Below are 19054 nucleotides of genomic sequence, written 5' to 3' on the forward strand. Positions count from 1 at the left end.
TCGCAGTGGGGGGAAAGGAAGAGGACCCCCCTGCAGACCCCTCGCTCCCTTCTGTGTGGCTTGGGTTGTCAGGGCCAGGGGGTCCGGGTCCCAGCACTGCCCTAAGTTCCCAACCCGCCCGAGGGATGGGGCCCCAGGGGCGGCGCCAGGTCCTGGAGGTCGCACCCCGCGCCCCGTGCCCACCCGGGGAGGACAGGGAGGAGCAGTGCGCGAACCACTTGTCAGCTCCACAGCACGGGGCCCGGGGGTTGACAGTAAGAGACACTTTCCGTTTGGGGCCTAATGATTAGGGAAAAAAAACAAAAAACAAAAGAAAAAACGAGGCGCGCACATTGCAGGGCTCCTGGCTTGGCTCGTTGGCTGTCGTGCCCTGGAGATCTTTCCAAATCTGAGCATGGAGACTGCTGGTTCCTCCCTTTCCTGGTGCCGCCGGGGTGCATCTGGGCGGCGGGCGGGTGACCCACACCTGCTTCACTGGTGCTGTGGCGTGTACCTATGTCCAGGATTATTGTATTTTATTTCACGCTCCATCATTATCCTCTCTGTCGAGACTGAAGTTCTGGGGGACGTACATGCTCAGATCTGCAGGTATAACTACCCCAGGAGGCTGCGACCGCCTCAGCCCACGGTGGCGTTCCAGAGCCCGGGGAGAGCTCAGCATGTTACACATTTGGACTGCACCCATCTGACTAATGGGGAAAAAATCATGTTTTTAGCACTATTTTCTTTTACTCTCTTTATTTTTTATTTTAATTTTTTAAAGATTTTTATTTTTAAGTAATACTATACACCCAACGTGGGGCTCAAACTCATGACCCCAAGATCAAGAGTCACATGCTGGGGATCCTTGGGTGGCTCAGCGGTTTGGCACCTGCCTTTGGCCCAGGGCGTGATCCTGGAGTCCTGGGATCCTGGAGTCCTGGGAGCCTGCTTCTCCCTCTGCCTGTGTCTCTGCCATTCTCTCTCTCTCTGATATACATAAATAAAATCTTTAAAAAAAAAAAGAAAAAAGAAAAGAGTCACATGCTGTAAGGACTGGGCCGGCCAGCCACCTCCTGAAATACCATGTTTTTATTTTATTTTATTTTATTTATTAATTATTTAATTTATTTATTCATGAGAGACACAGAGAGAGAGAGAGAGAGGCAGAGACCCAGGCAGAGAGAGAAGCAGGCTCCATGCAGGGAGCCCGACGCGGGACTCGATCCCAGGACCCCAGGATCCTGCCCTGGGCTGAAGGCGGCGCTAAACCACTGAGCCTCCCGGGCTGCCCAATACCATGTTTTTAGCATACATGCGCATGGCAGGTCGGGGGGATAGCTTAGCCAAATAGTGCTCACGCGTGCACGCACACACACGACAGCCCTAAGGAGTAGCCGCCGTCTGGTCCAGCTGTCCCTCCTACAACCACACGCGGCCCCAGAGGATGAGGTCCACCTTCAAGACACGTTCCCCCGTGGGACACCGTGAGAGCTGCGAGCTGTAACTGCAGAGACGCGCCATCTGCGTCCGTGTAGGGCGGAAGGAGGCGATCTGAGCAGCTTAACCGAAGGTCAGGCCGTCCCAAAACAGAATCCCGCCGCACGTACGCCAGGCCGGCTCAGCGGCTGCAGGAAATGGCAAATACCAGCCCGTAGCGCAGAGTCCGTCTTGGAAGATGCAGGAAGGTCCTGGCGTCCTGGCTGATGGTCGGGTCACCCGGTGTGAGGCCAGCACCCCTGTTGTGGTCTGGGCGTGGCGGGGCCCTTTACCCTGGGGAGTCCCCGGGCCCAGAAGCCAGGGTTTGCCATCGTGTCTCGAGTGCATCTGTGTCCTCGGGGTCAGCTCACAGGGACGGGGCTTAGCAGAGGCTGACTTGAGAGTGAGAATGCCAAGGTCCGGCGTCCACTGGGAAATGTGAGCACCGAGGGGCTGATGCTTGACCCTTGACCAGCAGAGTCTCACCCGTGGGAAGAAGCACAGGGCCGGGGACAAGCGGGTCGCTGCTCAGGGAGTGTCGGGGCCCCGGGCCCCGCCGACCTCCTGCTTCTCCCCAGAGCACCCACAGTGCGTCCACGCACTTGCCTCTGGCCGCTCCTGCCTCGACGGGCCCCTGCCGTCCCCCGCCCTCCTGACACCCGTGTGACTTTTCCTGATAACACGACGCCCTCAATCAGGTTCCAGCCAAATTCTGCTCTTCCTCTTCTTGGGGACAATCTCTGCATCGACGCCGAGTCTACAGTTTAACTCTTAGAAGATCCGATCTCCCGGTGCTTGGGGCGGGGGCACCGCAATATTGCCCCGTGGGTCTCATCCACGAGCTGCACGTTTGGCCGAAAGCCGGAGCGTTTCCTGTCTGTGCCTGCCTGCTGGGCCACCGCGCACTGTCATGAGAACACGGGGGAGGTCGACCTGTGTGGCTCGGTCTCGTTACCGGGCCCACAGCGCCTGCTGCGGGAGGGCTGGAGCCTTGGGCGGCGTCCACACTCCTTCGCTTTCATTCCCGCAGAGGGACGGGCGGCAGAGGCGCTCTCCTGACAGCCTGGGGTGGGGTCCGCGGCAGGTCAGGTGTGGAGCTCAGAGCCAAGCAATAATAACGGGATTTGACAGCCCCGTGCTCAGCTGCGCCTGGTGTGGCCCTGCAGGCCCTCGGAGGGCGGCTCTTTCATGACCTGGATTTGCCAGGAGAGGAGGGAGCAGTGGAAGGGCGTGTGGTGTGAGCGGACGTGGGCCCTGGCACAGCGGCCCCACCGGGCCTCCCTCGGCTGGGGTCTGGCAGGTGGCACCGCATCCCTGCTGAGGATAACCCGGGGCCACGGCGCAGACAGCATCCATTCAAGATGTGCCCCCAGACAAAGGGGCGCGGCGAGGCCTTCCGGGACTGCTCCGACGCCACACTCCATCGCGCTGGGGGCGGCCGAGTGGCCAGCTGTCCAGCAGGGCTCGTGGAGGCCGGCCGGAACACCCCTGATCTGGACCCAGCGGCCCCGGGGAAAGCCCGTATGTGACCTCTGGACCGGTGGTCACTTTAAAGACACTTTAAAGGGACACCTGGGTGGCTCAGCGGTTGAGCATCTGCCTTCAGCTCAGGCCGTGACCCCAGAGTCCCAGGATCGAGTCCCACATCGGGGTCCCCACAAGGAGCCTGCTTCTCCCCCTGCCTGTGTCTCTGCCTCTCTCTCTCTGTCTCTCAGGGATAAACAAAACCTTAAAAAAATATAAAGACTCTTTAAAGACCATGGCTAGCCATTGAGTGTTTGCAACGTGAGGGACGAAGTTCCAGCCACAGGTGAATAATCATGGTTGAGACCATAGTAAACACCAGAAGTCATATTTTCAAAGGAAACATCTCTCAAAAGAGGCAGAAACCACAAACCATACGGGGCTTAGCCTCGGGAAGGGTGGCCGCCAGCTACACCTTACACTCCCTCGGGGCGGGGGGCACACCTGGGTCTCCTGGCACCCTGCCGGCAGACTTGTCTTACTTCCCGAAGGGAAATGCAGGGACGGCCTGGTGCAGAGCCCCCTGCCCCGGGATGTTGGGCTGCAGCAGAGATGCCTCCAGACCCCCAAGCAGATTCCCTCTCAACCCTTGAAGGGATCAGGCCCAGGCGCATGGGCCGTGCTCTAGATTGCACCGGTGTCGTTCTGTTGTGTTGGTTTTTTTCTATAGTTGTCTGTTAATCAAGTAAGTTTTTAAAGTATGTTTTTAATTTTAATTTTTTCTAAAGATTTTATTAAATCATGAAAGACACAGACACACACACACACACAGAGAGAGAGGCAGAGACACAGGCAGAGGGAGAAGCAGGCTCCATGCAGGGAGCCCGACGTGGGACTTGATCCTGGGTCTCCAGGATCACGCCCTGGGCCAAAGGCGGTGCTAAACTGCTGAGCCACCCTGGCTGCCAAATTTTAATTTTTTAAAATTGTTATTAGGGGATCCCTGGGTGGCGCAGCGGTTTAGCGCCTGCCTTTGACCCAGGGCGCGATCCTGGAGACCCAGGATCGAATCCCACGTCAGGCTCCCGGTGCATGGAGCCTGTTTCTCCCTCTGCCTGTGTCTCTGCCTCTCTCTCTCTCTCTGTGACTATCATAAATAAATAAAAATTAAATAAATAAATAAATAAATAAATAAAATTGTTATTAGGGGATCCCTGGGTGGCGCAGTGGTTTAGCGCCTGCCTTTGGCCCCGGGCGCAATCCTGGAGACCTGGGATCGAATCCCACGTCGGGCTTCCGGTGCATGGAGCCTGCTTCTCCCTCTGCCTGTGTCTCTGCCTCTCTCTCTCTCTCTCTATCATAAAAAAAAAAATTAAAAAAAAATAAAATTATTATTACTTGTCCAGTAGGCTCCACACCCAGCATGGAGCCCAGGGCAGGGCTTGTTTTTCAACATGGTGGCCGGAGTATCCAAGGTCTCCATGGGTTGTCTTTCATGTCTAGGGCGAGATAAGACCTTTTCCAGAAACTCTTTCTAATCTCTCTTAAGCTTACCCCCACCGAGTTTCATCCCTACCACCCCATAGGAACCATGATAAATCATATATACTGACTCCATTGTATGGACACCCAGCGTGGAGTCCAACGCGGGGGTTCAGACTCACGACCCTGAGGTCAAGACCTGAGCTGACTGAGACCAAGAGTCGGATGCTCAACCCACTGAGCCACCCAGGCACCCCATTAAAGCTTGTTTTTTGCTTTTTTTTAAAAAATAACTTTTATCGAGGATCAGTAATCACATTCCAGGAAACGTGAAAAACAAAGAGAGCGGTTTACAACACCACTGTCTTCTTCCTTTGGTGACAATGGCAATTTATTAGCATTTTGGGCACTCACAGGCATCTCTTCTCCCTTGCGTATGTCTCGCCGCGTGTTCAGACTTCTGTCGTGCAATTTGTGACTGCGTCTCTTTAAATTGGACGTCTTATTTTTATTGTCGGATTTTAGACATTTATAAGGCTGCTACTTCCTAAAAAAGAAAATGAGTAGCGTTTTCATTTTTAGTTGGGTTTATTGAGGCTAATTTATGTACAAATTTCTCATGTATAAAAGTTCTCCTTCAGTGCACAGCTTTGTGAGTTTGGCAAATGGACGGAGGCAAGTACCCCCGCGCCCACTGCATAAGGGGCCGCTTCCTCCCCCCCAAAGCCAGCATCCTCTCCCCACCTCCGCCCACCCGGCGAACGCCCCTCCAGCCCTGTCCTTTCCAGGATGTCCTGCAAATGGAATCACGCGGCGTGCAGCTTTTCCCGTCTGGCTTCTTCCACTCAGCTCGCTGCTTCTGAGTTTCATCCCCACGTGGGATGTTGCAAGATCAGTTTGTCTCCTGTTCTCGCTGAAGAGCACGCCGCTGTGTTCCTCGGGTCCCCAGTTGACGGACCTCCCGTTGCTTCCAGTTTGGGGGTGTCATGGGGAGAGCTACGGTGACAGCATGTACCGGTCTCGGCGTGCACGTGTGAGTCCATTTCTCCTGGGCGAACGCCCAGGCATGGGATCGCTGGTTAGCGCATATTTTACATGATAACAAACCGTCAGTGCATTTTCCAATTTGGTTTGTTCCATTTTGCATTTCCCCTCCGCCCCACAGCAGTGGGCGAGATTCCCAGTTACTCCCCCGTCCTCACCAACACTTGGTATTGTCAATCATTCTAATTTTAGCCATTAAATTCAGCCATTAGTAGCTGAATCGTGGTATCACACGGAGTTTAAATTTGCATTTCTAACGCAAATGACTAATGATGTTGAGCATCTTCTCAGGCTTATCTGCCACCCATATCCCTTCTTTTGCTCATTTTTAAACTGAGTGGTTCATCTTACTGAGTTACAAGACTTGATGTGTTCCTACATACAAGTCCTCTCTTTTCTCCCAATCTGTGGCTTTGTCTTCTCACTCTCACAACGGTGACTTTGGAAGAGCAGAGACTCTAAATGTCGATGAAGCCGATTAATTAGGGTTTTTCTTCATAGCTCATGCTTTTTATGTCCTCTCCAAGAAATCTTTGCCTGACCCATCATGAAGTTTCCTTCCTCTGTCTTCTGCTAAGCTCTTCCATGTGGGTACGTGGCCCATCCCAAGGTTATGTCTGTCACGACATGAGACCCAAGGTCAGTCTGTGTGCCTGTCTCCAGCAGCCCCAGCACCACTCTCCATTGAAATGCCATGTCACCTTTGTCAAATATCAATTAGTCATGAGTGTGTGTGCGTGTTGGTGTGCCTATCTGTGGACTCCTTGTTGTGTCCCATCCATCTATCTGTTGTTTCACCAATACCACATAGTCCTGATAGCCATAGCCTTATAAAAAGTCTTAAACTTGGGTAGTGGGAGTCCTTGCACTTCTCTTGCAAAGTTCTTTGGGCTAGTTGAGGTCCTGTAGATTTACATATAAATTTTAGAATTAGTTTGTCAATTTCTGGGAAAAAAAATATATATGTACTTCCTGGGATTGTAATTGGAATTGTGTTGAGTCCATAGATGTGCTTGGGGAGAATTAACACCTTAACAATATTGAATCTTCTGCTTAATAAACATGGCATATCTCCCCGGTATCTTTTAAAAACTATGTACAGATGTTTATTGCTACACTTGAAATTAAAAAAAAAAAGGCCAAAAAACTGGGAAGAGCCTAATTGTGTATCATGAGGGTGCTTAAATTATGGCAGGGTCATCACTGAGACCTGGTCATTGAGAAGAACCGAGGCGATTCCTGTGTGCGCTGCTATTGAATATCTCTCAGATAACACAAGACGAAGTAAGGTGCAGAAGAGGATCTACTAAGCTGCTATTCATAGCTGTTTCACAGACAAATATAATGCTTAAGGAAGCATGAAATAGATCTGGAAAGACGTCGAAGAAATAGCTGGTTGCCTGGGAAGAGATTTGAAGGCCTGGGTATAGACGTGAGAAAAATGTGGAAGGCGTTATTCCAGTTCAAGGGAGAAAGCATTTTCTGATATTTTGAGTGAGAACTTAGTCGAAGGGTAGGATACTACAGGTGGAGAAAGGGCTGTGTGTAGCACAGCAGCAGGACGTCTCAGAATGAAGGGAAACAATGTCTCACACACAAACGAAAATTCTGCTTCCATCACCCAGCACGTATGTTTGACTTGACATTAGTGACAGGTACTTGCACAGCCAGTGCCCAGAGGGGAAATGACACGTGGTGCACTGCGGCCATGGGGCGCGCCGCTCGAGTGCCCTGAGCTCCAATGCTCACGTGAAACTGGCACAGCACCCTCCCTTTCCAGGATTGCTCTCCTGACCAGTGACGGTGGGTGGATCAGGCCCCCCGGGGACAGTGCCTCAGCCCCCTGGCCCTTCACCCTTACCCTGTCTTAGAAGAGTCTTGGACTCAAAGTGTGCAGTGGCTCTGCCAACGTGCTAGGAGATTGGCTACTAGCAAGAGTTGGCCTCCCACTTGTCCTCTGTTGGGCGAGGCCCCCCCGCCGCCTGGGCACAGCCATGGGCTTTGGGCGCTCTGATGCCCCAGCTTCGCGCTCTCCATCCCGGCAGCGAGTGCCAGCACCAGATCATGTCCATCGACGGTGAGATCGAGGCCTACAAGAAATCCATCATGAAGGAGGAAGAGAAGAACGAGAAGCTGGCCAGCATCCTGAACCGCGAGGAGACGGAAACCCACCTGATGCAGAAACTGACCACGCAGTGCCTGACCAAGCTGGAGGCGCTGCAGAACGAGTTCAACACCTACCGCCTGGCGCTGCAGGCCACGGAGGACGCGCTGGGCAAGGCCCAAGTGGTACGACCGGGTCCCCCCGCCCGCGAGGCGCGTCCCTGCGGCCTCCCCCCCCAGCGCCCGCCTGCCCCTTCCTTTCCAGGAGTGCACGGCCACCACGGGCGAGCTGCAGACCGTCCACCAGGCCATCCAGCACGAGCTAGAGCTGAGGAGGAGGATGGACGCCTCCATCGTGGAGAAGCTGCAGGAGCACATGACCTCCAACAAGATGACCAAGTACTTCCACCAGCTCATCCTGAAGCTCCAGAAGGAAAAGACCAACCTGGTACGTGCCTGGTCGCACTACGGTGGTGGGGGCCGGGCGCCTGGGTGGCGGGCGGGGAGGCAACGCTCAGACCCAACGGAGCACACTCAGAGGAAGCCGGGTGAGCGAGGGGCCCTCAGCGTGTCTGCTCCCTTTTCACTTTGTGCTAGTTGTAGAAGCAAGCACTTCTGTTGTAGAAAACCTGGAAATACAGAGGCACAAAGAGGCAAATAAGACATCTATAATCCCACCGTCCAGAGATAACCTCCCCTAACAGTTGAGTTTATTTCCTTCTGGAACCTTTCCTGAACACGCACGCTCATACTCACGCACACGACCAAATATGTGCACACACAAGGTCACACGCAAACACACATGCATATAAACATCCCATCCTGATGCACACGTGAGCCAATGCACACATGCAAACACACTTGTACTCACACATTCGTGCAAACAGACACATGAACACACGGATTGCACACACCTTAAACCACATAGGGTTCTTTTCATATGTTGGTTTTAAGTCTATTCTAATTCATTTTCATTAATTTTACTGAAATATGACATACAGAGAAAAGTGCGCAGATAGTAAGTGTAGGACTCCACGAATTTTCTCAAGGTGTAGATACTGTTTTATTTTACTTTGAACACAACATTTTCCATGAAATGGTCCTCAAAAACCTACACTTTCTGCATGACATCTCATCATACAAATGTATGTATTTTGCCTAAAAATTCTCACTTCGAGTTGTTTATAGATCTTAAACATCATAAGCAACTCGGCACTGAGCATGCCGGCCATGCACCTTGGTCCACACTTCGGAGGAGCAGCTGCTACAGCAGAAACCCTGGTCAAAGGTTAGGGGAGGCGGAGCCTGTGTCCCACTGAGCCTGGCCATCCTGGTCTGGGCAGCCCCCCCACGACCGGAGCCCTCTCCTGCTCTCCCAGGGGTCTTGCTTCACTCTGAGCTGTGGTCGGGGGTCCCTGTGTCCTTCAAAAAAGCAGTTCCTTATGTGAATCGTTCCTTCTTTGCCTCTTCTGGCGGTGTGACCCCCTCTGGCGTCCCCTGCCTCAGTGGGCCCTCTTGAGGACCCCATGGAGGCCTAGAGCACACCCCAGAAGACGGCCTGCCCCACGGGCCCCCTCAAGTCTCAGGAGGAGCAGTGGGCCCACTCGGCCTGCTTGCGTGCAGCAGCAGCGCCACAGACATATTTCTTTGCTCTCCAGCCCACTGGAAGCCTCCATCTGAGGGGTGAGAGATGCAGGGGACGTGGGCCACTCCTGGCCTTAGGGTGAGAGCGTGAGTCCTGTTCCCATGATCCTGGCCTTTGCCTGCCCTCTTTCCTCATATGAGACACCTGGCAGGCTTTGGGGTAAATCTAACGTTCATTCCAATGAGAGCACAGTGGCTGGGGCGCCGGAGGCAGTGCCCCTAAATGCGATCGATCGCCACCATTGGGCAGGTGGATACTGGCCAGGAGGAGGCCCAGCTGGTGGGGCTCACCTGTCCTCCCGGGAGGGTGGGACTGCTGTCTACCTGGCCACAGCCTGAGGCGTCCCATCCCTCCCGGACCCCTGGGAGGAGGGCAGCTTGCTCCTGGCCTGGCTATAGCAAGGAAGTGGGGAGACAGGGCCGTACTCAGCTGGGTACCCCGGGGAGGTCCTGTCTGATGCTGGGGGCGTCCCACGCACCCTTTCTCTGGGACATGCGGGCAAGACTACCTGCGGGCAGTGAAACTAGGGACCCGGGCTGTACCGGAGAAGCTAAGGAGCACGATGTGTGTGAAGTAAGCCACTGGCCCTTCCACCAGGCTGTGCCTGGGGGCCACCAGCCTCCCGGTCAGTGGTACACACGCGACCGCCGACGTCCAGCGGAGGGCAGTAAAGACTCTCGGTCCCACAAATTCATCTATCAAGACTGCCCGAGATGCAGGTCCGGCTCTTTAAAGGGGGGGGGGGCTCTTTTTCCAAACTGCTCAACCCCCAACCCCCCAGGATCTGGAGCTGGGGTCCAGGCACGGGCCACCCATGGGTCTACAGGTCAGCTCAGGACAAGCACTGACATTCCAGGAGAGGCCAGGGTGGTCTCAATGAGAGTGGGCAGTGCAGGAGCAGAGGGGCGCAGTCCCAGGCAGGGGCGTGTCCGGCTGGTGACCAAAAAGAGGCTCAGGAATGGGAGCCCCGTAGGGTGGCAAGCACAGGGGAGGAGGGGGGGACCCCCGTGAAGACCCGGCCATCCCACACGGTCCTGGCGAAGAAAGAGACAGGTGGCTTCGCCTGAGCTCCGAGGGCCGCAGGGCTCAGGAGCCTTAGCACGGCAAGCGGGGTGACCGAGACCCTGGAAGCTCCTGCTCCTGGCGGAAAACCGAGGAATGCTGGGTGTCCTGCCGAGTCACTCATGGTGGCCGGTCAGAGAGGGCAGGGCCTTGGGGCAGAGCTGAGACGACTCTGGGGACAGGGAGCTGGCGGGAGCCAGGGGCCAGGAGAGAGCTGAGGACTTGCGTGGGCAAGAGCTGGTGGGTGGGACGGTAGGGTCGGGGCAGGCCCAGAGCCCGCGCAAAGACCCCACTTCCAAAGGGGCCTGAGCGGCTGTGCCCTGCTGCGGCTCCCTGTCTGGTTCTCACACACATCCTCGCAGTAAACCCTCCGTCCGTCACGGGAGGGATCAAGTGAATCCTAAGAGCCACCACGAGAGGCAGGGGAGCTGGTCAAGACGTTTAGGACAGCGGGTGTGCCCTGAGAAGCCTTCAGCCGCTCAGCCATGGCTGAAGCCCCCGACCCCGGAACCCAGGGTTGGCAAGAGCCTGGGGTCGGGGACCTCCGCCTGGGTGGCAGGTGACACCCCAGTGAGAGTCCTTCTTTCCACGACCATGTCTGGCTTTTCAGCTAAAGGACACTTTTTTTCTGTCCCACCGAGTACAAACTAGAGGTGGTTGTGTTCGCCACAGCATCCCTTAGAACAGGAGCGCTGGAACAGGTCGTAAGCCTGCAGGCGGAGGAGTGGGTGTCCTTCACCGGGACCCACCCGCTGTCCCGGCCGGCCCCTGGGCACCGAATCCAGAACCGTGGGACAGGACGAAGGAGGAGTGCTGACAACTCTGACCTCCTCCCTATGTTGCAGACAGAATGGAGTATTACGCAGCCATCGAAAATGACATGAGCACAGAGGTCAAGGCTTAGCTAATCAGGGGGCACCTGGGTGGCTCAGGTGGTTAGGTGTCTGCTTTCGGCTCCGATCGTGATCTCAGGGTTCTGGAATCGAGCCCCACGTAGGCTCCCCACTTCTCCCTCTGCGTGTGCTCTCTCTTCCTCTCTCTCTCTCTCTCTCAAATAAATAAATAAATAAATAAATAAATAAAACCTCTCTTAAAAAAAAAAAGATTTAGCTAATTAAAAAGTGGCTTACAAACTTACATGCAGAGTGTGGTCCTGTCTCTGGTTTTGGGAGGAAGATGGAGGGGAGGTTTATATGTAAAGGCTGTAAGGGAGGATAGGCTGACCGTGTGGCAGACACTCAAGGAAATGACAGGCCGGGCCTGTCACCTAGAGCCCCACCCCACCCACCCACCCAGCCCTGCCCAGGGAAAAGGAATGTTCGTTTCCTTCTGCTAATTCAGGTGACACATCTTTCCAAAATCGACGGCGACATAGCTCAGACCACCCTCAACATCACAAACACCAACTGCAGGCTGGACATGCACCAGAAGACGCTGGGCGAGCTGGACAAGGAGGTGAAAAAGGTCAACGACCTCATCACCAACAGCGAGAACGAGATCTCCAGGCGCACCATCCTCATCGAGAGGAAGCAGGGCCTCATCAACTTCTTCAACAAGCAGCTGGAGCAGATGGTCTCTGAGCTGGGGGTGAGACGGGGGGCTGCTTGGCGGTTGTGCCCGGCCACCTCGGGAACCCCTTACGCTCAGAAATGAGTCCCCATGGGGGGGGCACTCCTTTCCCGGCCCCTTCAGCGGGTGACGTGGCACCAGCGCGGAACGCTCCAAGCCGGGCGAACCTTGTGTCGAGGTCCAGAGGGTCAATATTTGGGGCCAGACGGTCTCGGCCGAAGCTACTCACCCCTGCTGTCCGGGCCGGAAAGGCCGGTGATACGTAAACGGATGTGTTTGACTAAGCCATACCTGTCGCCCCTGAAATTTGACCATATGACTTTCTCCAGGCACAAAATTTTCTTTTTTTGTCTTGTCACGCAAAGGCAGTGGGTGGGGCGTGGCCCGCTGACCGCTGCTGTGAGTGAAGTGGTCTGATGAGCTTGAGGCCTGAAGTCCTATAGGAGACCCAGGCGTCCCTCGCGTGCCCCCCCCCCACCCAGGGGCTCCAGGTCTAGGCGTAAGATGGCCCTCTGGGGCACGCTCTCAGGTAGACCCGAACCCCGGAGAGCCCCCGCAAAGCCGCAGCCCGAGTGGAAGCCGAGGGAGTCAAGACCCGGCCCTGGACCACCTGCTCGTAAAACCTCCAAAGCCCCTTTGGGGTAATGGAGGCCCCGCCAGCCCTGCCCTTGGCCCCTCAAGGCTGCGGCATGGGGGAGAAGGGGCCACAGGATCTCCCACAGGGAGCCAGGGGGCATCCAGGGAGGGGGGGAGCCCTGGTGCCCCGGAGGAAATGCCCCCAGGCATCGTACAGATGCGTGACCTCAGGGCTCCCCGCCCTCCGCAGCCCTCCCGGAAAGCACACCTGGGAAAACAAGGAGGCTCGTTTTGCTTTTTCGGGGACCATCACTTTTAGGGGGAAGAAGTGGGGCCCCTGGATCTTGAAATCAAGAGGCTGACGAAGCTGATGGAAGAACACAACAGCAACGTGACGCAGGCCCAGGTGACGTGGCTCCGCCTGCAGCAGGAGATGGTGAAGGCCACTCAGGAGCGGGAGGCGCAGCTGGTGGCCCTGGACACGTTCAGGAAGGAGGTGCACATCCTGGAGCAGAAGAAGCTGCGGGTAGAGAGTAAGCGTGGGGCGCGAGCGGGGACTCCTGCGGCTCAGCCCCGGGAGGGGGTCCCGGCCCTCCACCAGGCCCCGAAAGCCAGCCACAGGCTCGCAGCCCCCTTCATAAACATGAGCCCGTTGCCCCGTCGCCGGCACCGGAAATACCGAGGACACATACCGGGCTTGCTAAGTGCACGGAGTAAAGGTGTAAAGGTGCCCCCGGGGCGAGGAGCGCGGAAGGCCTGCCGTCCTGCCGCCAGGGGTCTGGGGCAGCCTGGCTGGGGGTGCAGACGTGCCGAAGCGCCTCCGGGCTCATCCCCCTGCTCGGGCACACGGGGGACACCTCGCGCCCCAAACTCAGGGCTGTGGGAAGAGTCTTTCTTCCTCTGCAGCTGAACTTAGGAAACTCTCCCACCAGAGCCTCCCCGGCCCCTGTCTTGCCCCCGATGGTGTAAAGACCAGGGGTCTCTGCTGTGCCAGGGCGCCCCTCGCGGCCCCATCCACCCCCAGGGCCCCCCACTGAGGGATCCTGGTTCCGCCTGGCCCCACCTGGGTCTCCGACCAGAGATCCATGCAGGTCAGCTTGGCCCTGCAGCCCCACGGGAAAGCTGCCTGGTGTTCGGGGCGCCCTCCGCCTGGACACCTTCGCCCTGAGGTCCTGCTGCCTTCCCGGCCTGCCCTGGGGGCACCCAGATGCCTCTGATGGGGATCAGGGTGGTTGTTCTCTGCCCCCTGCCCCTGAGCTGGGTGGGGCAGGGCCCGCCTGAGCGCCGGCCAGGTCCCCGCGGGTGTTCTCGGGGCAGGGGAGCTGCCCCCACCACCACCCCGGCCCCCCACCTCTGGCTGCCCACACAGGGCACCAGCTGCCCTGTCCAATCCCTCAAAGGGCCTGGCTTTGCCAACGGAGCCCAGGAAGAGGCTCCCGCCCTGCGGCCCAGCAGGGCCCTGACGGGGTGGGGGCCGCCTGGAAACACGGGGCTCTGCCCGCGTCCCCTCCCTGCAGGCAAGATCGATCAGGAGAAGAAGGAGCAAAAGGAGCTTGAGCGCCACATGAAGGATCTGGACAACGACCTGAAGAAGCTCAACGTGCTGATTAGCAAGAACCGGAGCAGCTCCGAGGGGCTGCAGCAGGACAACCTGGTGACGGAGAAGGAGTTCGTGCGCTCGCTGAAGGTGGGGTCCCGCGCCCGCTCCAGGCCCCGGGGCTCCCGCGGGGGTGCAGGGCCCTGGTGTCCCCCGGCTCACCCCACAACACGCCGCGCCCTGTCCCCGCGCAGGCCTCAGAGAGGGAGACTATCGAGATGCAGGAGAGGCTGAGCCAGCTGCAGGAGGAGAAGGCGGCTATGCTGAACAACCTGGTGGAGGCAGAGTGAGTGCCCCTGGCCCCCGGCCCCCCGCACCCCGGCCCCCCGGCCCTGCATCACTGCCCCTGGGCAGCCCACGGGCGCCCACCACCCCGCTACACCTGCCTGGGATCTACACCTGCCCAGGAGCTGCTCCGCAGCCCACGCGGGGCGGGGAGGGGTGAGGGGGTTCCAGGGAAGAGCAGGGTGCCAGCCACCCGCCCTCACGCACCCAGCTTTAGGGGGTGCGGAGAAAATGGAGCGCCTTTCTTTTGGGATAACATTTTTTAAAATGATTTTATCTTTATGATGGCTGGCTGTGAGAGGCACCCACCCGCAACCGCAAGCGTCCTAACCCCTAACAACGTGTGCAAACCGAGACGGAGAAAATCACACCTAATTCCAACTCCCTCCCTTTAATGGGGAAACCACTGTGCAAACATCTTTCCCGTCTGCTTGCTTTTAAAACAACAACGAGGCTGTTCTATGTGCTGCCCTTTGAGGCAGTTTTTTGTAATCATGAGAGACACAGAGCGAGGCAGAGACACAGGCAGAGGGAGAAGGAGGCCCCATGCAGGGAGCCCGACATGGGACTCGATCCCAGGACCCCAGGGTCACGCCCTGGGCTGAAAGTGGCGCTAAACCCCTGAGCCACCCGGGCTGCCTCAGCTTTTTCTTCCTTATGGAAACTTCTATCCCGTGCATGTGGTTTTCTCATGATTCCTGATGTCACCTGCTGTGTCCTCTGCCTCTCTTCTTATGCTCATGGCTTGCCGGCGTCACCGGCTGGCAACCCTCTCTGTAAAGAGCCAGATGGGCCATGCTTTCAGCTTTCAGAGCCGCACAGCCTGGCTGAGGCCACGTAGGTCAGGTGTCACAGCTCGTGAGCCCCCATGGACGACACAGAGGCAGACAGGTGTGGCTGGGCACCAGCAAAACTTGACCAGTGGATGCAGAAATTTGAATTTTACATTCTTTTTTTTTTTTCCATACTCAGTCTTTGAAATCTGTGTGTTGTGTCCTTATGGCACACCACGATTCGGACTCAGCTGCGTTCAAGCACTCCGTAGCCACATATGGGCACCGTACCCCATGGGACAGGAGAGGCCAGCGCTGCTGGCAGCTGGTCTGGCTGTGACAGTGTCTGTGGGTCCACATTCCTCCTTCCACTGGGAAGGCAGGGGGGTGCCCATGAGGCTGAGCCCATGAGCCCCGTCTGCTCCCCAGCGCCTCTCTGGGAGCTGCAGAGGGGAGAGGCCATGGCGGGCTCCCCTTCAGGAGTACTGGGCGGGCGCTGGCGGGCTGCCCCGGCCCCTGAACACTGCAGGGGAGGAGTGTGGCTTCCAGGTCATGGAGAGGGAGAGGACAGAGAGGTCAACCCCCTCCCCGAGGGGGCCAGCTCCATGGAAAGTCGGGAGGCCTCGGGCCCCACTCTGGTCTGCAGGCGGGCCCTGGGCAGGCCGTGGGTGAGCGGGAACTTGAGAGGGCACACAGGTCCCAGAACGGGGGAAATTTGGTTCTGTTTGACCGTCAAGCCCTTCACTCGGTGCCAAGTGCAAGACAGAGAGAGGGAGGGAGGGAGAGAGAGAGAGGGAGATAGAGAGAGAGAGAGAGAGAGAGAGAGAGAAGGAGAGGGTCCCGGGTACCACCCTCCCTCCACGCACTGTGGGGCTCAGTCTGGCACGAGTCCTCAGAGCACAAGCTCACAGGCCTCAGAAAGAAGTCTCCTGGGACGCCAGGGTGGCTCAGTGGTTTGGCACCTGCCTTCAGCCCGGGGCCTGATCCTGGAGACCCAGGATCGAGTCCCGCGTGGGGCTCCCTGCGTGGAGCCTGCTTCTCTCTCTCTCTCTCTCTCTCTCTCTCTCTCTCTCTGTATTTCTCATAAATAAATAAAAATTAAAAAAAAAAGAAGTTTTCTTAATTTCTCCCCACTCTCCCCCTGTGTCTCCCACCTTTAAAGACACCAGATCATGCTGTGGGAGAAGAAAATCCAGCTGGCCAAAGAGATGCGAGCATCGGTGGACTCCGAGACGGGCCAGACAGAGCTGCGAGCCATGAAGGCGGAGATCCACAGGATGAAGGTGGGTGCAGGGTGGGGGCGGCTCTGGGGCGCCTGGCCTCGCTGGGGGGCTGCTCCCTTGCGCCCGCCCGCCCAGGCTCCGTCCACTTGGTTCCTCCCACACGGAGGCGATTACAGACACCGGGAGACACACACGCAGCCGTGTTTTTACCCTCACCCCGCGCACTCGGTGCACCCCGTTTCCGAGGGCTGATGGTGGGGGCCCCCGCCCCCAATCTCACAGCCCACTGGCAGAAGGCGCCCCCGCTGCCGAGGGAAAGGGGCCTGGCTCAGTAAAACGCGCAGGAGGACCCCACGCGTCTCTCCCCTGGGAGCCCCGCTTTCCGGAGCTGGAGGCCATCACCTCGGTCAAGGCTGCGGGAGAGCCTCGGGGTGCAGGGCAGCAGCTCGCGGGAGCACACGCGCCTCACTTGGACCAGGGCGCTTTTAATCACAGAAGACTGTCCCCCTGGGTCTGTGGCGCTCAGAGGCACGCTGATCAGGTGCACGTGCTGCTGCTAAGTCCTTCACACGCTCCACCTAATGGACTTTCCAAACCGCAGAAGCCACGTGCTGGCTGCAGCCGGGCAAGTGCCTGCGCACACGGAGCCGCCTTCCCGCCCCTGCTCCTTGCGGTGCTTTCACTTCACAAAAATGGGCTCTGTGCAGATAGCTCAGAAATTTTTAAAATATTTAATTTATTTATTCACGAGAGACACAGAGAGAGGCAGAGACACAGGCAGAGGGAGAAGCAGGCCCCATGCAGGGAGCCCGACGTGGGACTCGATCCCAGGACCCCGGGATCATGACCCAAGCTGAAGGCAGATGCTCAACCACTGAGCCACCCAAGTGCCCCAGCAACTTTTTTTTTTTTAAATACAGACGTTAGCCAGGCCTTAGCAGTTACAGAAAGTGCTCCAGATACAGCCTAACTTCTAAGAGCATTCCCCGGCGGATGAGAATCCAGACTGCCCCGCTTCCCGCCGTTGCCATCACACCCTTCCTGGCTGGGTGTCGTCTGTTTCCTGTACACTAGACTCCCAACAGCGGACTGCGGCGTGCCTGACCCGAGCCCCGCGGATCACTGTCCCGGGAGGTGCTCGACGGCGGCCACCGCGTCCTGACAGCCTGGGCCCCTCCGGGTGTTAGCCACCCAGAGGCCTTCATTTTCAAATTGGGGCGTTTGTATTTTCTTTTTAAAGATTTTATTTATTTATTCATGAGAGTCACAGAGGGAGAGGCAGAGACACAGGCAGAGGGAGAGGCAGGCTCCCCGCGGGGAGCCCGATGCAGGACTTGATCCCGGCTCACGCCTGGAGCTGACGGCAGACGCTCAACCGCTGAGCCACCCGGACCCCCCTGAACTGGGGTGTTTAACTGAGCTCGCCCTGGTGACGTACAGTCCCGTGAGCTGTGACAAAAACACAATCACGTAGCCACTACCACCATGGGGCACGCAACATCTCCGTCACCCTCGTGTCTCCTGTGTCCCGCGTCCCAGTCCCCGACTCTCCCGGGACGTCACAGAAGCGGATCCTGCAGCACAAAGTATTGTTGAGTGTGGCTTTCCTCACGCACCGGCAGTGCCCCTAAGAAATCATTGCCCGGCCCAAGGGCACAGATGCTTTTCTCATATGTTTTCTTCTAGAAACTTCATTCTTCCACATTTTCTGTTCCGGGAGGTTGAGCACGTGCCTCTGTGTGTGTGTGTGTGTGTGTGTTGAGCACTTCCTCAATGTCCTATGTCCATTTTCTTACTTCTTAGCAATTTGGGGGAGAAAAGCACGTCATGGTTACTAACCCCCACCTTGGACACCTGTCCCCAACGTCCTCCCTCGCCTGCTGCTGGCCTGACGCTCTGCGCGGGGTCTTTCCGTTCCCCCTCTCACAGGGTTGCCACCGTTCATGCTATAAGGCGTGTCTGTCTCCCTGTGTGGCTTCTGGGTTTCCCGGATTGCTCAAGACGGTCACCGCAGCCCCAAGTGACACAAATATGTTCCCAAGTCCTCTGCACGTGTTTGCACATCTTTAGAGCCTGAATCCACCCACAATTGATTTTTGGACATGGCATGAAATAGAGGCCCACCCCTGTTCTCGCAGCTGGGGCATGAGTCGCGCTGGCAGCCCCGGATCATCTGTGCGCGGTCGCCGAGCCACCGCCACGCTGATGACAGCCCTCCTCCCTGTGCCGCCCCCGTCCTGGGCTCCCGGCTCCGCTGCCACAATCACGCTGACAAGGGCAGCGCCAGTGCAGAGCCTGTGGCTACGGTGACCCTAGGGCGAGTGGGCTGGGTCTCCCACCACCACCCTTGACCTGGGGGTGCCTGCCTGTTTATCCTTTTATTCGGAGTCAGCTTCGCTGGAGCAGAACTCACACACTGGGATGTACTTATTTTAAACGTCCGGCTACATGGGTTGGCTCGGGCCCAGATCTCTGCCCCCAGTGCCCGAGAAAGCCCCTGCGTGGCCCTTACACTCCGTCTCCCCGACAACCTGGGTCCCACAGACCCTTCACGTCACCATCTCCCAAAACCATGACTGAGGACTCAACGTCGGTGCCGGTGTCCCCGCCCTCCTGGCTACTGTCCCCTTCCTGGCTGCACGAGGTGGCCCTCGGGTCCGTAGCCTCCCTGGCCTCTGGCAGGTCCTGGCTTCTCTGCTGCCCGTACTTCCCTTACAGGGACCTTCCATCCTCCTGCCCATGGGTGCTGCCCTCGGTGCGTCCCCCGGCTGCC

At 57.3% G+C, this 19054-nt stretch overlaps 1 protein-coding gene across 1 annotated transcript in view; it reads left to right on the top strand.

The window, feature by feature from the left end:
• CCDC40 (coiled-coil domain containing 40) overlaps positions 1–19054 on the top strand; it is a 42899-nt gene that overhangs the window by 20116 nt on the left and 3729 nt on the right. Inside the window, exons 11-17 of the mRNA XM_041725630.1 lie at positions 7494–7737; positions 7817–7999; positions 11600–11845; positions 12723–12936; positions 13921–14090; positions 14195–14286; positions 16221–16341. Of these exons, the coding sequence (XP_041581564.1) occupies positions 7494–7737; positions 7817–7999; positions 11600–11845; positions 12723–12936; positions 13921–14090; positions 14195–14286; positions 16221–16341 (1270 nt within the window). The remainder of the gene's footprint in view (positions 1–7493; positions 7738–7816; positions 8000–11599; positions 11846–12722; positions 12937–13920; positions 14091–14194; positions 14287–16220; positions 16342–19054) is intronic.

Source organism: Vulpes lagopus, chromosome 12 (genome assembly GCF_018345385.1).
Source record: "Vulpes lagopus strain Blue_001 chromosome 12, ASM1834538v1, whole genome shotgun sequence".
In the NCBI taxonomy this organism is placed as follows: Eukaryota; Metazoa; Chordata; class Mammalia; order Carnivora; family Canidae; genus Vulpes; species Vulpes lagopus.